The 21,465-nt window shown below is 33.9% G+C and overlaps 1 protein-coding gene across 2 annotated transcripts in view; it reads left to right on the forward strand.

The window, feature by feature from the left end:
* BTBD8 (BTB domain containing 8) overlaps positions 1–18,730 on the forward strand; it is a 91,221-nt gene extending 72,491 nt beyond the window's left edge. For both annotated transcript variants that reach the window (XM_065887367.1, XM_065887377.1), the window contains 9 exons: positions 2,061–2,243; positions 2,898–3,035; positions 3,982–4,111; positions 6,780–6,841; positions 11,652–12,363; positions 12,632–12,719; positions 13,170–13,309; positions 14,635–16,956; positions 18,261–18,730. In XM_065887367.1, the coding sequence (XP_065743439.1) occupies positions 2,061–2,243; positions 2,898–3,035; positions 3,982–4,111; positions 6,780–6,841; positions 11,652–12,363; positions 12,632–12,719; positions 13,170–13,309; positions 14,635–16,956; positions 18,261–18,730 (4,245 nt within the window). The remainder of the gene's footprint in view (positions 1–2,060; positions 2,244–2,897; positions 3,036–3,981; positions 4,112–6,779; positions 6,842–11,651; positions 12,364–12,631; positions 12,720–13,169; positions 13,310–14,634; positions 16,957–18,260) is intronic.
* Positions 18,731–21,465: the final 2,735 nt, after the last annotated feature.

The raw sequence follows: 21,465 nt of genomic DNA on the forward strand, positions 1-21,465 counted from the left end.
TACTCTTAACATTTAATGTTATCATATATTCAGATCAGTATGGAATAAGATCACATACCATCTGTTATCATTATGTCCATGTTTTAGTTTTCCAATAGATTTCAAGCTAAATTATGACAGCTATACATCTGTATTTTTTAAAAGATATTGCTTGTAAGCTGGCCATTTGCTGTTTGAGGAGAGACAGGTTGATTGGCAATTCTACTGAGTTATTGCTTTTATGATTTTCTTCCTGAGCTTAAATAAAGTTAATAATACCAAAAAAAAAGATATTGCTGTCAGAGCACATAACATTATGTATATAGTAAGCACTTTGTAGATACCTGCCAAGTTTATTTGAATACTCTACATTTGTCTCTAATACCAGAACAATGCCTATAATAGAGCAAATTGGGCTTATTGCCTAAAACTCTTAGTAACTGCACAGTTACTCAGGAAGTTACCAAAGGAGGGAAGGATAATGGTAAATTATAGTAAAAATGTAAAAAAAACTTTTTAAAGACTCAAATTATAGCAAAGTATGATTTTTTTACTCAAATAAATAAAGCAGGGGAAGTATAGAATACTTTTCAGAAGAATTCTTGGTAAATGGGTAAAATTTTTAAAGTTTTGATGTTCAAGGATTAAACTTAATTTAGCTTATGAATTCGCTTACAAACTCTCAGTCTCTGTTGATGCTCAGAGATCAACAGATGTTTGTGTCTACTGTGACTCAGTTCTGTACTAGGACCTGTGGTTACAACGCTGAGCCAAAACAGACATGGTTTCACATGCAGTAAACATACAGCCTAGTGAGAGAGATGGGTATTAATCAAGTAGTTATTTCATGATTGAATAATTACAAATGAAGTAAGTGCTCTAAAGAGACGGGACAGGCTCTCTGATGGCATGTGTAAAAGGAATCTGAAGTAGGTATAGAGATCAGGGAAGACTGCTTGAGGATCAAGCACTGTCATTTCCAGATTTACTAGTTATTTATTGCTGTGCAACAAACCACCCCAAAACTAAGTTGCTTTAAACTAAAATTTATTCTCTGTGGATTTACTGGGTGATTCTTCTGCTTATCTTGCCTGAGCTCAGTCCTGCAGCTGCTTTCAGCTGGTGGCTAAGTTGGAGGCTGGGCCTCCCACTCCCTGTATACTTTCTTACCAGGCTTCTTCATGGCTTCATGGTCCCAGAACCAAGAGGGTAAAGATAGAGGCTGCAAGGCTACTTGAGGCCTATGCTCTGAAACTTGCACAATACCACTGCTTGTGCAAGCAAGTGAACAGGCCAGTTTAGATTCAAGGGATGAGGAAATAGAGTCCACCTCTTGATGAATTGAGCTACACAGAATTTGTGGCCATTTTTTTCAATCTACTACAATCGATCAGATAACTATTTATTCAATAAATCATTATTTCCTAAGGATCATTTTAAGAATTAGAAATCAAACATGAATAAAATATAGTAATTTTAAGTTGCCATTTTTTCCTTTTCCTTAGAGCACATGGTATTTGTGAATTGTCATTTCATTTTTTATAGAGATCAGTATTCGTGAACATTTTTTCCTATGATATAAAAATGAATCATTATTAAATAAATAATATAATATAAAAAGAAGAGTCTTACCTAATTAGAAAGGAAGAAAAAGTCACTGGGGATTATAAGTCATTTTTAGCCTTTCTAAATTTGTAATAACATGTATTTTATAGTCAGAAAAGAATTAAGGCTATGTCAGTGTAGCCATGCAGTTATGAATGATATCTATAAGCACAACAATTAATTCAGTAGTGAAAAATCTCAGGGAAGTCAAGCTTTTCTTTGTAGTTATAACTTTGCTCTCATGTTTGTTTTAGCTGTCTTTTAAAGGTGATTTGTTTCCAGCTCAAAGTTTGCCCTTTGGGATAATTTTGAATGAATTAATAAATATGTAAAGCTAATGACAAAGATATTAGCTACCTGGAATTTTGGTTTTTGCAGGCAGTGTCAAAAGAAAACAAAAGTATTTAATTTGCTTGGAAAGTTATTTTTACGAGCAGTAATCTAACTTTTTTCCCCAATATTTTCAAAATTATAAGAATGATAAGAATGCTGCTTTTCTTCTGATGGAAAGTGACAGGCTAATCATCAGTTTACCCAGAGTGAAGTGGACAGAAGCAGCACTGACCATGGCATCTCAGCTTCAAGAAGAATGTATTGCATTTATTATAGAAAACTTCTCCAAGATCATTCAAAGTGAAAATTTTGCTCTCCTCTTACAGGTACTGCATCTAAAATTATATCCTATATTTAGTCCCATCTTTGTGTTCTGATTATAATTATGTAAGTTTTCAAATTCAGGTTGCCTTTGATTAAATTAGTATGACTTAAATAAATTCCATAGCAGATGGCATGTTTGCATAGCATTTAGGGCAGTGATGGACAGGATTTTTGGCTCATAAGATAATGAAGGGAGGAGGGGACAGGTTGAGTGCCCTGGCAAGGCACAGTGTAACTCTGGCAACTCCAGCCCTCAATCGGCATAAGCCATATTTTAGAAATTGAAGTCATAAAGATATTGTTTTGGTCAGTAATACAAATATGGTTCATGCAAAATTCTCTGTCTTACTCGGACCCACTTTCTCTAAATTTAGTTACTTAATAAAGAACTTTTATAACTTATTTCTAGGCTCTGTTTTAGGACTGTTTTGGCTTTTAAGAATTGTGTGTGTGTGCCGATATTTTTAACAGAGGAAAGGGATTAGTATAATATTTATTATTATAATGATAATAATTATTATTATTAACAGGAAATAAGATTTCTGATTGACTTCATATAGCCAGTTATGATGAATGGTCTGCTGTTATGCCAGACTTTCACATTTCTTACACATTTACATATATTCCTATTAAATATCAATCTCTGTGTTCTATAGTCACAAGCAATGAGTAGCACATCTGATCTGCTGGACAAAATTTTAAAAGCAATTGAAGAAAACATTACCACGGAGAATAGTTGCTCTCTTCTTACAGCTCTGGACACGTTACTGAACTCTGACAGTACAAAGGAAATGGTATTTGATGTAATAAAGTTCATTAAAATGATAGAATAAACTGTTTTAAGATTTTTAAATATATACACGAATGATAGAATATTTAAACTGTTTTAAGATTTTTAAATATATACACGTTTTAAATGTTGCATGGTTCATTGAAACTAAGTGTTTGATACCTGGAGGTTGGTTACAGTCTCTACTTCTGTGTATATTTGGAATTTTCATAATACAAAATTTTAAAAATTTCATTTACCTCCAAATACACTTATTATAAAAGTTTAGAATTTGGAAGTTTGGCTGGCTAATTCTAAACATAGTTTGGTACTTAGCAATATTAATTGGTACAGCATAAGTTTAGTATTTCTCCCCAGTCACTACATTAAATTTCCTAAATATAAAACTTAAAGAATTTTAAAGAATGTTTTACAGTTTTAATTATCAGTGTCTTTTAATTTTATAATATGTTCTTAATTTTTGTCTTAAGAAAAAAATCATTTAAAATTGGATTGACTGAGAAAAAGCAAAATTAAAATATATCTTACTTTTAAATGCAGTTAATCAATGGTAATTAATAAGCTAATGGCAAATTATTGACATTTTTTATTTGTTCAACAAGAATGATAAAAAATTTCATCATATTTATTATTACTGCATAGAGTATTTGACCTTGTAATGTCATAGCTGATTTGAAAAGGCTGTGGAAGGTATTTACGTAAAGGCCATTGGTGGTTTAAAACAGTGTTTGGTTAAAAGGATAATGCTGAAAGGATAAGGTTCATGTTCACTATAAAATTCTGTTGTTAAAGAGCAAGGCTTCATAAATAACTTGTACCCGACGATCTTAAAAATCTAAGTGATGACATCATTGATCTAGCTTAGGAGTAAGTAGATTTGGAAGGGAATAATGACTGGTTGCTATGACAATGTGGCTCTGACCAGCTGCTGATTTGTTGCTTGAACACAGGGTTTTACGTGCAAGATCCAGGCTCTGCGTGATAAGCTGTGGATCTTCCTGGTTCAGTCTTTCTATGCTGTTCGTCACACAGAAAGCTGGAAGCTGATGAGCACAGATGATCAACAGAAAATCCAAGCAGGTATATTAGCCTTGAGATTTTTTATTCTTATAATTGTGACAAGAGATATTTTAAAGGGATTCTAATAAGTGATAGGATTAACGTTTCTTTGCTTCTGTTTGCTTGCTAATTGAAACTGGTGCTGGTATGTTTAGGCAGTTTTAATAAATCATGCTTTTTTTCTGTCCTTAGAAAATGAAACTCATTTCCTTATATATACATATATAATTCTACTTTATCTTAGCAACTTTATAGTCTAGCCAAATTTGCTTAAAAGCATTCTTTTAGATAGATTTAGAAGTATAGGAAAATGTAACCCATATAGAACAGATTACCAAACATACTTTCTCTCCCTTTTAAAATATATTTTTCCACAAAGCTTTCCCATCTTTTGCATAAGATACTCTTTCTTGTGGTTTTGCCTAGATTAGATGGCTTTATTCCATGATCGATTGGTTCAGTGATACGATGTGTGCTATTGCGGAGTGTCCCTCAGGAGCCGCACAGTGCTCTTTGACATTTAATAGGTACCATTTGAAATATTAGCATTAAACAAAAGATTTATACTGCTCAGAATGTGTGTTTGTTTCAAAAATGTTAAAATAAAAAATTGAGGGTGTGGAACTAAAAATGGCTTCATGACTATTTTTGGGTTAAAGCAGGTACCTTAGGAAAAATATTGACAGATTCAGTAAGTATACTTTTAAAAACATTTTAAATTAAGAGACTGTATTTTATGAAGCAACATTTCTGTCCTATAAAACATGGAGACCATATGTGATATAATATATTCTTGATAGTACATGGATATGTTAAATTCTTTAATGATTTAATCAAAATATGATTTGCTCTGTCTTGCATTAAGAGCATAACACGATGGTGTAGCCAGATGTGATCTCAAGAGCACTTTTCAAAGAAATTCCAACAAAATAATAAAACAACAAAATCCATGAAACAAAAGTCATGAGAAGGTCTTTAGAAATTGGAATTATTTTCCTTGTGACTATTTCTGTACTGATTTTTAGATGACAGTTCATCTGTACTATACAGTGTAAAAAACTAAGATCAGCATTCCATGAGTAGGTGTCATTCAACTCTCTTCTGATTGGGAGTAAACTTTGCTCTTCTCCATTTTTAGAGGATATCATAGTTAAGTTGGGTCCCGAACAATGTTCTTTATCTTAATTCTTCAAAGTGCTAATTTAAAATACATGTAGGGGCTTCCCTGGTGGCACAGTGGTTGAGAGTCCGCCTGCTGATGCAGGGGACACAGGTTCGTGCCCCGGTCCGGGAGGATCGATCCCACATGCCGCGGAGCAGCTGGGCCCGTGAGCCATGGCCACTGGGCCTGCGCGTCCAGAGCCTGTGCTCCGCAGCGGGAGAGGCCACAACAGTGAGAGGCCCGCGTACCGCAAAAAAAATAAATAAATAAAATAAAATACATGTAAATACATACATATATATACACATAACTAAAACAAAATATTATTGGTAATCCAACTAATTGTCAAAAAGAACTTTTCAATCTATTACATTCTATCAGTGTAAAAATAATTTTTAAAATCTTAAGTATGTTGAATTATAATGAGTCCTGACTTATGCATAATTATTGCATTGGGAAATCCCAGATAAAGGAGTAATTCTAGGTTGTCTTTGTTATAACGTTTCTTACGTTCTAGTTTGAGTTACTGATCTTTGGGAGAAATCTTGTATTAATTTCCACCTGTATATTTTTGTGCAGTCATTTGCTAACCACAAAGCAATCCTTATAATGCTATTTCTAGGATCCTGCTTTGTCTTATAACATAGTTCCTATAGAATAGAAATAGTAGAAGGTGCATGGTAGGGTTACAGATAATTTGATGTATTTTTCATCAGCTGTTTTAATAAAAATAAAATAAATTTTGGAAAATATATGTATATATTTCTTCAAAATATATTTTAAAGCTACATAACCTTCAAAGGGAACAAATACATTAGCTAAACTATATTTATGGCTCTCATACCATTATTCCTATATATTTCCCTGACGTCATTTAAATTCTTATTTGAAGAACATAAACTGAGTTCCCCAATAATTCCCATATAAACCTAATCTATAAAATGAATATTTTGTGTAATTCTAAAAAGAATGATATAGGTTTAAGGATTGTCTCGTTTTATTTTCAACAAAACCTTATCTTTTTTCTCTTTACTCCTTCCTCAGGACATACCTGCAAAATCAGAAAATTTTTAAGAGTATTTTAGTATTTTTTAGGATAGAAATTTCCTCCCATTGAATAGTTCATAAAATATTACATCTCAAAATATCTCAATATTACATTTCAAAAAATCTGTAATTTTTTGAAATTTGGAAAACTAGCTAAAAAGGTTATCTCTAAAATTTCAAGCTTGAGAAAATTCTAACTTTTTGTAAATGTATAAATCTTCTCTGTGAGACTGTACATTTCTAATTTATTAATTTTAATAACATAAAATCCATAGGGACAAGAAAATAAGATTCAAAATGAAGTTCTTTAAGAAAAATTCTAAAATAGGGAATTATTTATGTGTACTAGATTGGTTTCAACTTTTTAAAAGTTATTTCCATCAAAATGTAATCTTTTTCTGCTAATATACTATTTTCCCTCTACTTCTATGGTAATAATAGTGCTTCCTGTAAAATTAAATTGCTTTTTTTTTCCTACAGCTGCATTTGACAAAGGTGATGACCGAAGACTTGGCAAAAAGCCTATATTCAGCAGCTCTCAGGTAAACTTTTACAATTTTACAGGCCCAGATGAAACAAGATACCAAGTAATTTAAATTTTATCATTTTATATTTCAGAATAATTTTTAAAAATCTATTCTTTCATTAACTAAAGCTGTTTCTGGATGGAAATAATTTTGAGTCTCGTTTTTAATCAAGTGAACATTTTATAAATTTTTAAATGATATGCATTTTTTATATCTAGCTGGTATGGGAAGTGAAATATTGTCTACCATTTTTATTTCCTTGAAAACCTTTTTGGCAACTAGCATGTTGGAACTATTCCAGATCAGAAATTGTCTAGAATTCTAGATCTAGTTCCATGTCTGTTTTTCTAATTAACCTACTTTTTACAAAAGAAGATTTTAGTTGTCCCGGTTTTCTCTATACTAAGATTTTAATCCACATAATAGATTTTTGGTGTGAAAAAGGCAGTTAATACCAAGAGTACAGTTGTGTTCACTTTAAAAGTTACTTGTTGTACTTATATGAGTTAACTAAAAATGGTCAAACTCTTAAAAACTAAGTAGAGTGGTGGCTGCCAGGGGCTGGGGAGATAAGGAAAAGGGGAATAATTGTTCAATGGGGATAGAGTTTCAGTTTTGCAAGATGAGAACGTTCTAGATATCTGTTGCACAACAAGGCGCATATAGTCAACCTGACTGTACTGCCCACTTAAAAATGGTTAAGATGGTAAATTTTATGTTATTTGTTTTTTAGCGCACACACACACACACACACAACACACACGTTACTTGGTATATTCATTATAACATGAAATACATTTTTCTTCCCCTAAAATGTTATTAATGATGGTTAGAGTTCCAATCTAGCTAACTTAAAAATGGTCACTTAATAATACATTTGAAGCATAAAATTATACTAACCTAGACACACATTACAATGATATGGAGACATACACTGAGAGTTCCAGTTTGGAATGCAAAGAATACATCGCCCTTGCAAGAGTGGAATTGGGAATCTTCCTTATCAGCCAGTAGATAGGAACTCACACAACTCCAAGCCACAACCAAGAGCTCTGATGGCTTGAGGCAGAGGTCAAGCTCTAAATGTCTTGGGTGAGAAACTGTGAGACGCTGGAGCTTTTTGCTAGTAAACCTCCTAGGACTATTTCCCTAAGTGTGTTCCATAATATACTAGCTCCATCATATGTTCTACCTAAGAACATCTAGCGTCAACTAAGGTTGAGAATTGCTACACACCATAGCTCCTCTTAGACACTAACGATGCACATCAGCACCTAAAAGCTCTGAGAAACACTACAGTAAAGAACACTTTTGAATTTTGTTTTCCCCAAGATTTCCTCAAATTTTATAACCATGGAACACCACTAGACTCCCTCTTGACCCCTTTTAAGCATGTTGTACAGTTCCACAGAACATATGTTAGTAAATGGCACCTTAGAACACTTTTTCTATGTACTATGTTCCCTCTCACCCTATGTGTTTTTTTGTGTGTATGTGTGTGTGTGTTTTAAGGCCACCATGATTTAGCCTACCTGCCTTTCTTTCCCCTGTTCTATCTACTAACTGCTATCAACCAGGCTTTTCCTCCTTCCTTGCCTTACAGCAAAACAAAATCTCATTTCCCTTCCTCAGTTCCTGACTTTCAGGTTGTCCAAGGGTTTATACTGTTAACCACAATGGGAAGGAAACAGGCTAATATGTTTTCCTCAGAAAGGCAGCATTGTACTGAAATGAGTGCTGGACTTAAAATCGTAAGAGTTCAGATCTTGACTTTATTATCTTTGTCATCTGTGAGTCTTAGTTTGCTTATCTGTAGAATGGAGTAATAAAACCTAGCCGGGATGATTGTGAAAATTAAGTGAGATAATTTATGTGCAATTGTCTAGTATGTAGTAAGTCCTCAATAAGTGTGGTATGAATAAGTGTGTCTTCCAAAATAGATGAGATCTTTTAGAGGTGGGAGAAAGTTGATAAAATAGAAACGCTTAAGAAGAGTGCTGGTACCAAAATACTTAAGACTAAAATTATACGATGTCTGGGATTTGCTTCAAAATAAAATGGTGGTAGTTATATATGAAACAGAATTGGCCAAGAGGTGATAGTTGTTAAAGCTGGGTAGTAGGTATGTGGGGATTCATGATACTGTTCTGTCTTCTTTGATTATGTTTAAATTTTTCCATAATAAAAAGTAAAACAAAATAATACCAACAAAAAGGAATAGTACTAGACCTGAAAGTGTGTCCAAGAGGAATGCTTTATTTTTTTATTTTATTTTTTATTTTTGGCTGCGTTGGGTCTTTGTTGCTGCGCACAGGCTTTCTCTAGTTGCGGTGAGCAGGGGCTACTGTTTGTTGTGGTATGCGGGCTTCTCATTGCATTGGCTTCTCTTGTTGCAGAGCATGGGCTCTAGGTGCGCGCGCTTCAGTAGTTGCAGCACATGGGCTCAGTAGTTATGGCTAGTGGGCTCTAGGGCTCACGGGCTTCAGTAGTTGTGGCTTATGGGCTCTAGAGCACAGGCTCAGTAGCTGTGGTACACAGGCTTAGTTGCTCCACGCCATGTGGGATCTTACCGGATCAGGGATCAAACCCATGTCCTCTACATTAGCAGGCAGATTCTTAACCACTGTGCCACCAGGGAAGTCCCAAGAGGAGGGCTTTAGAGTGTTACTCTTTTTTCTTTATCTTTGTCAATAGCATGTGGTGACCATTCCCAACTGGTCAGTTGTATATAAGAGACATACATAAACTTTGTAGATGTAAGTCATAGATTGCCTAAAAATGCATATACGTTGAATCCTCACCATGATATACTATGTTAATGTGAAATTTCTAAAGGGGTAGAGCACCCCATATACTACACAGATCTCACCCATAGCATGATGCTTTAAAGTAGATAGATTCAAGGATAGAGTGAATTAAGAAGGATTAGTTTTAAGGGTGGGAAGAGGTCTAACATCAGAGTCTTCCTGGTTTTAGGTATTAAAAATAGAGAAATTTTTTTTTGTTTGTTTTTACGGTATGTGGGCCTCTCACTGTTGTGGCCTCTCCTGTTGCGGAGCACAGGTTCCGGATGCACAGGCTCAGCGGCCATGGCTCACAGGCCTAGCCACTCCGCGGCATGTGGGATCTTCCCAGACCAGGGCACGAACCCGTGTCCCCTGCATCGGCAGGCGGACTCTCAACCACTGCGCCACCAGGGAAGCCCGAGAAATATTTTTTTTGAGCTACGATTTGATCTAGCCTATTTGGACCTAGCCTATTTGAACTTTATAAGTATTACAGAGAATCCTAGTACACAGCACTGAATGGGACCAGTCTCCACCCCTAGACATGAGTAATCTGAGGCCCAGAGATATTAGTAATGATTTCTTAAATATCCTATCTTCTATTCTTCAGTTAAAAGCAAAGCTAGAACAAGAATCTAATGATTCCTTTATTATTATACCTTGCTTTTGCTAAACTTAACTAGGTTATTTATTATTTATGTATATACATATGTATGTGTGAATATAGACACACACATATTTATGTTATTTTTATCTTAGACAAATTTTAATTGTAATTAGAAGCTTTCATATTTAGAAATAACTAGACCTTGAACTGTATATCAATATGTGCTCAGATTTGATAGCCATCATCACATGTTCTTGAGTACCCAGTATGTGATGGGCATGGTGCTAAGGGATACAAAGATGAAGACAACACAGACGCTGTCTCATACAGCTTCCAAAAGGGAGTATTTATATAAAAAATGGCAATATATTTTAAAAATTTTATTCTGTAATTCCTACCAGTTTTTAAAATGTTGTTATTCCCTTCCATACAACGTTGTTCTAAGCAAACTTATAAAGTAAGTGCATTGTCTTTAGTGCCCTTCTACTTTCCCTTTTTTATCTATTTCACCTGTTTTTAGAACCCCTTTTCCTTTCTCCAGACAACCAATACTGTATTACTATGTTGTGGTTTGTTTTTTTTTTTTCTCAGAAACCAAACTTTTCAGGGACTTCCCTGGTGGTCCAGTGGTTAACACTCCGTGCTTCCAATGTAGGGGGCATGGGGTCGATCCCTGGACAGGGAATAAGATCTCACATGCCACGCTGCACAGCCAAAAAAAGAAAAAAAGAAAACTTTTCAGGTGTAATGTGTTCTTTCCCAGGGGCTTCCCCCACCCCTACCCCACCCCACCCCCCTTGCTTCCAGAGGATTAAATATTTAGTGATAAAATTTCTGGAATTTGGGATAGGATTGAAGAGAGAATTTTTGGTGAAAATCATTAACATACAGATGATTACCTGCTTAAAGCAGTAAATCCTGAGCTCAAGTCCTAGTTCAATCCCTTATCAGCATGTGGCCTTGGGTAAATTACATACCTGCTTTAATCCCCAGTTTCTTGTTGAAGAAATGGAGATAACAACAGGAGCTGTCTCATAGAATTGTTGTGAGGATTAAGTGAGATGATACATGAAAAGCATTTGAGCACAGAACCTGGGAGTGGGCCCTCGAAAAATGTTGGATATTGCTATCATTCACCCAAGGCATCCTGACACCATTAAGTATTCATCTCTACCATAACTTCATAAAGTTAAATAGTATGCCTTTTAAAGTAGAATTTCCTGTTAATTTTGTATGTTTTATTTCAGATTTGATTAGGGTAATGTGATCAAAGACACATTCAAATGACCCCAGATCATTCAAGTTTTAAGTGGCCCTAAATCATAATCTGAATTTTGCTGCTTTTTCCTCTTTGAAAAACTGGCTATTGAAACATAAAGTATTATGTCCAAGACTTCAGTCAAGTTACAGAGTATTTTTTTCTTCTTTGTAGCAAAGGAGACAAGTTTCTGACCCTGGTGCTATAAAAAACAAATCTTGGAGAGAAAGTAACAAGAAAGAGTATTGGAGTTATCCCTCTACTAATAATCAAAAGATGAAATCTGATGGATTAGGAGCATCTGGACATTCATCAAGTACTAATAGAAATTCTATAAATAAAACTTTGAAGCATGATGATTTAAAGGAAAAGGATGGTACAAAAACCGCATCCAAGAGTACAAAAGAATTAAAAACTGTGGGAAAAAATGTTTCTGGAAAGCCCAAACCTATAATAAAGCCCAAAACAGAAAACGGTGATAATGCAAAGTCAGCAAACATGTCACCTAGACAAGTTGTGGAAAGATCAGCAGCAGCAGCAGCAAATGGACAGAAAAATTCAGTAAATGGAAAAGGAGTGAGAAATCAGGAAGGTCAAATTACAGGTGCCAGACCCAAGGTACTCACTGGGAACTTAAACGTGCATGCCAAAGCAAAGCCTTCGAAGAAAGTGACAGGCAAAGACTCTCCATGCCTCAGGATTTCAGGGCCCTCCAGCAGATCTACAAATTCAAGTATGGAATTACGGACTTCCACTGACTGTCTGGATGAACCAAAAGAAAATGGGTCAATAAAAGAGAAGGCTTCTGGTCATAAATTTTCCCTTTGTGACTCTCCAGGACAGACTGTGAAAAACAGTGTAGAAAGTATCAAAACTTCCACTGTAGGTGGGTTTTAACACTCTAATTTTTAATAGCTATTGAGGAGCTTTTTAGGAACAGTTAAAGTTCCTAGAAAAAAATGAACCTATGTTTCGACTTTTATTTAGTTTCAAATGCAAAAAGATTTTAGTAACATATATTCATGCAAACTGAGAAAAAACAGTTTTTCTCACCGTAACATTTAATTTTGTATATAGTGTATGACCAGTGAATTTATACATACTTATTACATATTTATTCCTCAATCTCATGGCTCACTCTTCTTAATTTATAGCAATAAAATCTCGACCTGTTTCAAAAGTTACCAATGGAACTTCCAATAAAAAAAGCATTCATGAACAAGAAACTAATATAAATAACAGGTAAGCATTCATTGTTTTACCTAGACATCAGCTTTCTCTGGAAGTTAATTATATACTAACTTCTAGCTAAATATTGTTAAAATATCTTTCCTTTGTTAGAAAATTTAGTATATTTACATAATGATATTTAAAAACTTTTCTTATTTATTATATAAAATGACGACTGATACAAAATGATAGAAGAATAATTTATACTTGTGGCACCTTATTATGCATTGCTTTACCATAGTTGATCTACAGTTTTATAAACTTAAACACTTAAGAACCTATGGTTTTTTTCTATTTTCAGAAAAGAGATATATTTTTTATTTCTTTGAGAAAAAAAATTTTTTTTTAATTGAAGTATAGTTGATTTACAGTATTGTGAAAAATATATTTCATGTATGGGTCTTTTAAAAAATTATGTTTTGGAATCTCAGTGTAATACTGAACGCAAATAATTTTTCTTAGTGTGCTAAAGAAGGTCACCAGCAAAGGATACAGTGATCCAGTACCACAGGCAATTTTAAAGAAAAGAGGAAATGGCAATGGATGTGCTACAGCTCAGCAGAGGACAAAGAATGCCACAGTTAATCTTGCTAAAACTCAAGGTAAAGTTGAAATACTCCCAGGTATTACTTCCTTGTTTAAATTGAATAAGCAGAACTCTGATTCTGGAACTTTAGCAACAAATAAGCAAAGTATAACGTGGTTTCACTCATTTTACATTCATTTCATATTTTAGAGATGAGATTTTATTCTTCCACTTTTCAGACAAGTATTTTGGTATTTTGGGGTGTGAGTTTAGTTTTTATTTTCTTTTGTGAAAAAAATAATTAAGGGAGTCACTAGGTTATCTGCATTTCTGGTCCTTCTGTGTATTATACCTGTGCTTCTTCAAAGTTTCATTGATAAATATAAGAATTCCATCTGCAAAACCAACACTAAAGAGCTCTTTAAAAAGTAATGGTACAATCTAGAGAGCTGTAATACGTAGGGAGGAAGAATTTTCCCTCTGGGCTCTGTGCTATGCCTGTTGTTTTTCCATATTCTAATAAAGAGAAGAATACTGATCAGATTGCATAATTTGCTAATATAATAACTGATTTTAAAAATTAATTTGCTTTATGCATTAAGCATTCACATATGTAAGAGCAGTTTGTAAAATGCTAAAACCAATTTTGAGGTAGGTAATGAATTAATACTGACAGTAAATTTAAAAGTAAGCCAGAGAAAAGTAATTCATGTTCTAGTGACAGCTAAAAATTAAACATTTAAAAAGATTTGATAATTCTGTTTGACAGATTTAAATGCTCAAAATATCATCTCTAGGATTTCAACAATTATAAACAAATGAATTCCCAAAATTAATCCTCTTTCTTTCCAGTTACCAGCTTTAGTTTCAACTGCAGATCTAAGTTGTTAACCCTAATGACCTACAATAATAATGATCTGGCTATGAGAAATAAATTACCTTTGTTACTGTTTGAGGAAAAAAATGGCAACAATTTCAACATTTCTATTTTGTGCTTTAGCTTGATTCTGCTTTTCAGCTATGTGGAACAGTCTGTTTTTCCCCCTAGAACTTCAAAGGGAAGAAAGACCCCTACTGCTCTTTTGGCATAAGAAAATCAGATTTTTCTACCCCCATATATTTATGCAAATCCAATTCTGGCATAAGGATCAATGCTCTTTACTTGAGGAGGAGAGATCGTATTTTAATAATTTTACTTAAGATACTGGAATACTTCCTCTATATTTGTAATAAATTTTTTTTATTTTATCACATCACTAACGCCTAATTTGTAATTGTCCGTTTGATCATTATGTTACCATTTCATTGTTATCTATTTTATTTCTTCTAAAGGGATTTAAAAACAAATATTGAATTTCACTCACAAACTGGAAGGTATATTTTTGAATTTTCTTTACTTAGGATCCCAAGGAGAGTCACCACATTCAGTAAAATCTTCAGGGTCTTCAAGGCAGTCTGATGAAAATGTGACAAAATTGGACCACAGTGTAACTACAGATAAACAAACACCTAAGAGAAAAATTGTCAAGCAAGGACAAACAACATCACCTAAGATTAGTGCAAAAATAGTAGCAATGCCTAAAAACCTAAATCAATCTAAGAAAGGTGAAACTTTGAATAATAAGGATTCAAAACAGAAAACACTTCCTGGACAGGTTATATTGAAGACTCAGCCTTCTTCTCTGAGACCTTTAAAAAGTGAACCATCTGTTGTCCAGAAAAGTGTGCTTCGTGATAATAATAACAAAGGCAATGTTTCTGAACAGAAGCCTCATGAACCTCTAATTAATCTCACAGCCGAAATCAGTGATACAGAAGCATGTCAGTCACCACGCATACTTGACCCACAAAAGCCATTAAACAATCAAGAAAAAGAGAAGTTGGTGTTAGAATGCCAAAATATTTCAAATCTAGATAAATTAATAAAACATGAACTGGAATCAAAACAGATTTGTTCAGATAAAAGTGAAACAAATTTTTCTGGTCACAAAAAAACAGATCAATGCAACACAGTTAAAATACATTGTCATTCTGATGAGAGTGATAATGTAGATCCAGAATTTTATAGCACCACTGCTCTAAAATCCATGATTTCAAATCCAAATGAAAACTCTTTGAGCTCTAATTCAGTTTGTGACCTAGACTCAACAAATGTAGAGCAAATCCATTCAGTGTCAGCTAGGGAGAAGCAAGCAGGGAGAAAAGATACAAACAAAAAATTAAACATTAAATGTGTGAAAGATGTTTTACCTTGTGTTCCTGAACAGACAAATGGTACCTTAAATTCTGGTCAAGCTGACAGAATATCTAGAATTCATGTGGAAGAACAGACAATTCCCCATCAGTTTTCTGATGACTCTGCCATGAATGGAGACAAACATGCTACAGTAGACTCAAATACTTCCTCCAAGTGTTTTTTGGAACAAATACCAGGGAAAAATTCTCCTAAAGACATGGAAACAACAGAAACTCCAGAGAGCCATGAAACTCCAGAAGCTCCATTCATGAGTCACTGGAATTTGAGTACCAGTGTTCTGCATCAGAGAGAGAGTCCTGAGTCTGACAGTGGCAGTGCTACAACATCCTCTGATGACATAAAGCCTAGATCTGAAGACTATGATGCTGGAGGGTCTCAGGATGATGATGGGTCAAATGACAGGGGTATTTCTAAATGTGGCACTATGCTGTGCCATGATTTTCTTGGAAGAAGTAGCAGTGACACCAGTACTCCTGAAGAATTAAAAATATATGATAGTAACTTAAGAATTGAAGTGAAAATGAAAAAGCAAAGTAGTAATGATCTTTTCCAAGTTAATTCGACAAGTGATGATGAGATTCCTAGGAAAAGGCCAGAAATTTGGTCTCGATCTACAAGAGTCCACCCTAGGGAAAAAGAAAATATTCCACGAGGCAGTATCCAGTTTGCTCAGGAAGTAGATCAGGTTTCTTCCTCAGCAGATGAAACAGAAGATGAAAGGTCTGAAGCTGAAAATGTTGCAGAAAATTTCTCTACATCTAACCCAGCTCTTCAGCAGTTTCAGGGAATAATTAATTTAGCTTTTGAAGATGCAACTGAAAATGAAAGTCACGAGTTTCGTGCAACTAAAGATTTTAAAAGGTCAGTTTTACTTTCGGTAGATGAATGTGAAGAACTAGGATCTGATGAAGGGGAAGTCCATGCTCCCTTTCAGCCTTCTGTAGATTCGCCTTCACCTTCTGATGTTTTTGATGGTGTTTCTCATGAACCTCACGGAAGGGTCTGCTACTCCAGATACTCACAAGGAAGTAAAGGTAGTATTTTAGAATGTAGACAAGAGAAAGCCAATAGTGTATATAAAAACAAAAGCTCTCCCTTGGGTCTTAGTAGCATTGACTCTTCAAGAAAAGATAAACAGAGTGCTTCAGCCACAGAAAAAAAGAGCACAACAGATGTCCTGTCCAGAGGAGGCAGACAGCTTCCTCCAGAAGATAAACAAGTAAACAGTGGAAGCAATGTGGTTAATGACTTTCAGCCACGCAGCAAACTTTCAGATAGTGATATAAAATCTCAAGAAAGACCATGTCATCTGGAACTTCATCAAAGAGACCCCAATTCTGACATACCAAAGAACAGCTCTACAAAATCTCTGGACTCTTATTGGAGTCAAGTTCTGCCTCCAGAAGGTCAAGTGAAAGAGAGCCATTCTGCAGCTACCAAGAAAGCTAATATTGCTTTATCTGCAGGTAATGTACAGATATAGAAATGCTAAATCCATAAGAAAATGAGTTTATAGAATTTTAAAGTTGTAGGTAGCCCTGAATGTTATATTTTAGTTAGATAGAATAATTACTTAAGCAACAGATTCAAATTTTAAATGAAAACTGAAATTTCTTAATAGAATGAAAATAGCTAGTTACTCTTTATTGTTCACTTAAAATCTTAGTGAAAAATTCATATCTAGTAAAAATTTGGGTGGTTTATTAGAGCTAACCTACTAAGAGATTTTACATGAAAGAATAAAGGGAAAAACTTAGTTTGCTATTATTTAGTTATTTATGTCTAATTTAACATAGGAATTATTGACTATTAGAAATTTTATTATACATTGGATATGATTTATGAACTATGCTAATATATATCTAAGAGGGCTGTGCAATAAGTATAGTAATATGTAACTAAAAGCACTGAACTATTTTAACTAGATTAATTATTAAAATTTATATACATTTTACAGAGATTAAGACTTTCAGGATCACTATAATTCTATTCTAAAATTTTCAAGTAAAAAGATAAATTTCCTAAAAGAGATTATATTTAGAAGCAATGATAATATATGAAAAAATCCCAATCCCAAGCTTATTTCATATGTATAGATGGTTTCCTGTCTAATTGTTTTGTGTGTTTGTCTTCCTTATTATAGTAATTTGAACCATGACCCACATTTAAAATATGCAATAGTGGCTGACTGAGTAGCTAATGTATACCAGAACTAAGAAAAATACTTATCAGTAGTCCCTGTTCAGCAAAATCACAAGAATAGAGAACTCTTTAAAGTTGTACTTTTTTTTGTCCTTGCTTGCATCCTCCTTTGCATGTGTAATATATGTCTTTAGATAAAGTAAGTCTTTAGATAAAATGTATTTATTCTCCCTTTGAAACTGACTTACCTTAAAAGTCACCATCAAATAACCGCCTCTTATTTTCTCTTTAAGTTTCTATTATAGTGAATTAGATACATGTGCGCGTTCTGTTTATGTTTAAATAATTTCTGTTTTCTGTATCACAAGTTTTCAAATTAAACTGGAGAATTATTGTTAGTTGCCTATGTTGATTTTGCTGCTAAACATTACCTTTGAGTTTTTTTTTTCAAATGTAGAAAAAGAAATGCCTCAGAAATCTTGTCAATTTTGTATAAATGTTATTTTTCCCATTCTCTGTTTTTTTTTTGGACAATAACTGTTATATTGTGTTAATATTGTTCTACAGAACTCTGAGGGGTACCAACATGTGCAGTTTTTACATTGTTTAGTATTATGAATTATTTCAGGAGACATAGATGATTGTGACACAGTGGCACAAAACTACATGTATGACCATCGGCCTTCAAAAACCCTCTCTCCAATATATGAGATGGATGTAACAGAAGCATTTGAGCAGAAAATGGAATCAGAAACACATGTTACGGACATGGATTTTGAAGATGAGCAACACTTTGCAAAACAAGATTGGACGCTATTAAAGCAACTGCTCTCTGAAGAGGATTCAAACTTAAATATTACAAATTCTATTCCTGAAGACTTAAATTTAGCACAGTATCTAATCAATCAGACACTACTTTTAGCACGAGACAGCTCAAAACCTCAGGGTAAAGCACATGTTGACACTTTAAACAGATGGAGTGAACTAACGTCTCCATTTGATGATTCCTCAGCAAGCATCACCATGGCTAGTTTTTCCTCTGAGGATTGTTCACCCCAAGGGGAATGGACAATTCTGGAACTAGAAACTCAGCATTAAGAGTATTAACACCTTGGAAAATGTTAAACTATGCCACCACTTTATTTTTTTGATGCTTATATTATATCCAAATGATAACTGCATTAGCCTATTAGACTATCCTTAATATTGAGGAAGTCTTTCCAATTTATTGAAGTAAACATAGTTTGTTTATTAATATATCACATGTAGAAAAAAGTGTTTTTCTAAAAATCTTGAGCATGTTTTCTATAATTATTAGAGAAATTAGAAGACTTGTAAGGAAACCCTTGCTTTAGTTTTCCTTTCCTAACTGATCATTCATTTACTTGTTTATCATTCAATAATTTAAAATGTGAATGCACAAGTAGAACAGTCCCTTTACTTTTTGCTCTGCATATGGTAACCATAATTTAACAATAAAAAAACTTATTGTGCTTGTGTCAATTTATGTAGAGTTAATTTTTAACATTCAAACGCAGGTTGGTATGGTTGAGGCTGATAGCTTAATAATTAGAAAAAACCTTCGCTTTCCCAACAATTCAGGTCCAGGAAATTGTCAAGTAAATGCATCTCAAATTTCACTGACATTTTTGCTAAAACAGGAGAAGTGGAATTTCCTGTAACTCTTTTTGGGATATATCCGCAGAAAGGCATCTGCCCTTGTTGAAAAAAAGTGGGAAAACTGTCCATCTGTTTTATCTAGATAGACTTCCTTTATAGTTAATCACTCTCCATTTTTCATTCCATGGTAGAGATATTTTTGAACTGCATCTGCAGTAATCCTGCACTAAATATTACCTTGAAAATGGGTACATGAGTCAATTGAGTTATAGAGTTAAATTGTGTGCATGTGTGTGCACATACATGTATGTTTGCTTTTTCCATTTGTCTATATGCTCTAGTTCCTTATTTCCTTGATCAGATTGTCTTCCAGTCTGTAATTTTGGTAGAAAGGCAAAGATAAACATCTTTTTTACAAAATTCTACTGGGGAGTGAACACTTGGTTACCTACTTGATATTGGATGTTACCCTTAGGGTGATGGGATTTAGTAGAATTGGCACCTCTCAAAGCTTTGTAACTAACTCATAATTTCTCTAAAATAGATCAGAAGGAAATATTTTGGCTTAGAATTCCTTTTCTAAATTAACAAAGTTTCGGGCAATTCCCTGGTGGTCCAGTGGTTAAGACTCAGCACTTTCACTGCTGTGGCCCAGATTCAATCCCTGGGCAGGGAACTAAGATCCTGTAAACCGTGCAGCGCGGCCAAAGATAAAAATAAAAAAATAATAAATTCACAAAGTTTTCAACAAATGATCAACATTAGAGAGAACCTGTAACTATATTGAATATCAACAATTATATTAATGTACAATCATTTGGTATTCTTATATAATAACATAATAATGTTAACATTAGCTACTAACCTGTTATACCATACCTTTTTTAACTAGAAGCTCTGCAAGGGACACTCATTCATTCAAACAGTCAAGAAACACATTTGTTCTAGGCACTGAAGTGTGAAGATAAATAAAGTTTGATTCCTGCCACCCAAAAGAGTTCAGTTTCTAATGAGGAGGGAAAACCATATAAGAAAAAGGTCAAAAACAGTATTATAAGAACTTTGTGTCTTAAAGCTGGATGGGAATTTAGAGGTTAGTTTAATCCCTTCAAATTCCCAAGGAGGACTCTGAAGCCCAGAGGAATTTTAAAATTGCCCAGGGTCCCACACTGATTTGTGAGTTAGAATCCAGTATTCCTTAATTTCAGTTAGATGTTATTTCTACCACACAACACACTTCATTTGACTTTTATCATAAAATCTGAAAACAAATTCATTCATAGATAGTTTGTAGCATAAAGAAATAATATATGATAGAGTCAGAAACAGCACAGATTTCCAAGACAGTGTGTTTTCTTTTTCTCCAAATGTGAAATTGTTTTGTTATTTTTAATAAACTACCTCAGAAGTTCACAAATTTATAATCGAAGCTTCATTTCTTTCATGTCACATTTGCAAATAGATAGTAGGGAAGGACTTAAGTCCTTAAGTATGACCTCTTAGGTAATTTCAGGATGTGTGTTTTCTTATCATGCCCTTTTGTGAACAACACATCTACCAGTCTGTTTCCTGCAGGACTCTGGGCTAGTTCTTTATCATTCAACAAACATATACTGAAAAATAACTACTAAAATTTATTTAACACGTATTAAATGTTAGATACTGTGCTGAGTGCTTTAAATATGCATTAACATCTAATTCTCACAACAGTTCTATGAGATATGTCTTATCTTTATTTTATACATAAGGAGACTGATGTAGCATCCTTACCCTGGATGAGCTACCCTAGTGGAAGAAACTAAGAGAGAAATAACACATTATGCTATTGTTTGGTAAGATAACAATTGTATATGGTCAGAGTTGTAATAGCTCAGAGGGAAAAGCTATGAACAGATTGTCAGGAAGAAAAGATTAGAGAAAGCTTCTTAAGGGCAAGTAATATTCAGTAAAGCTTCAGAATTTCTATAAAGGGGCTTGGTGGCTGCAATCTAGTTGGAAGTGTAGGCCAGGCAACTTGCCTTGAAGATGAACTTTTATAGGAAGTACTTTGCTTTTCCTTAGATTGTATGTTACAGATCAATAAAAATACAAACGTTTTTAAAACATGCTTTTATACATAGTTTACCTAAGACTCAAAAACTCCATCCATACAAAAAAAAATCATATTTTTTTAAAAATTTGAGTTCTTGGTGGAGGACTGATGAAGATTATGG

This window comes from Phocoena phocoena, chromosome 1 (genome assembly GCF_963924675.1).
Source record: "Phocoena phocoena chromosome 1, mPhoPho1.1, whole genome shotgun sequence".
Lineage (NCBI taxonomy): Eukaryota > Metazoa > Chordata > Mammalia > Artiodactyla > Phocoenidae > Phocoena > Phocoena phocoena.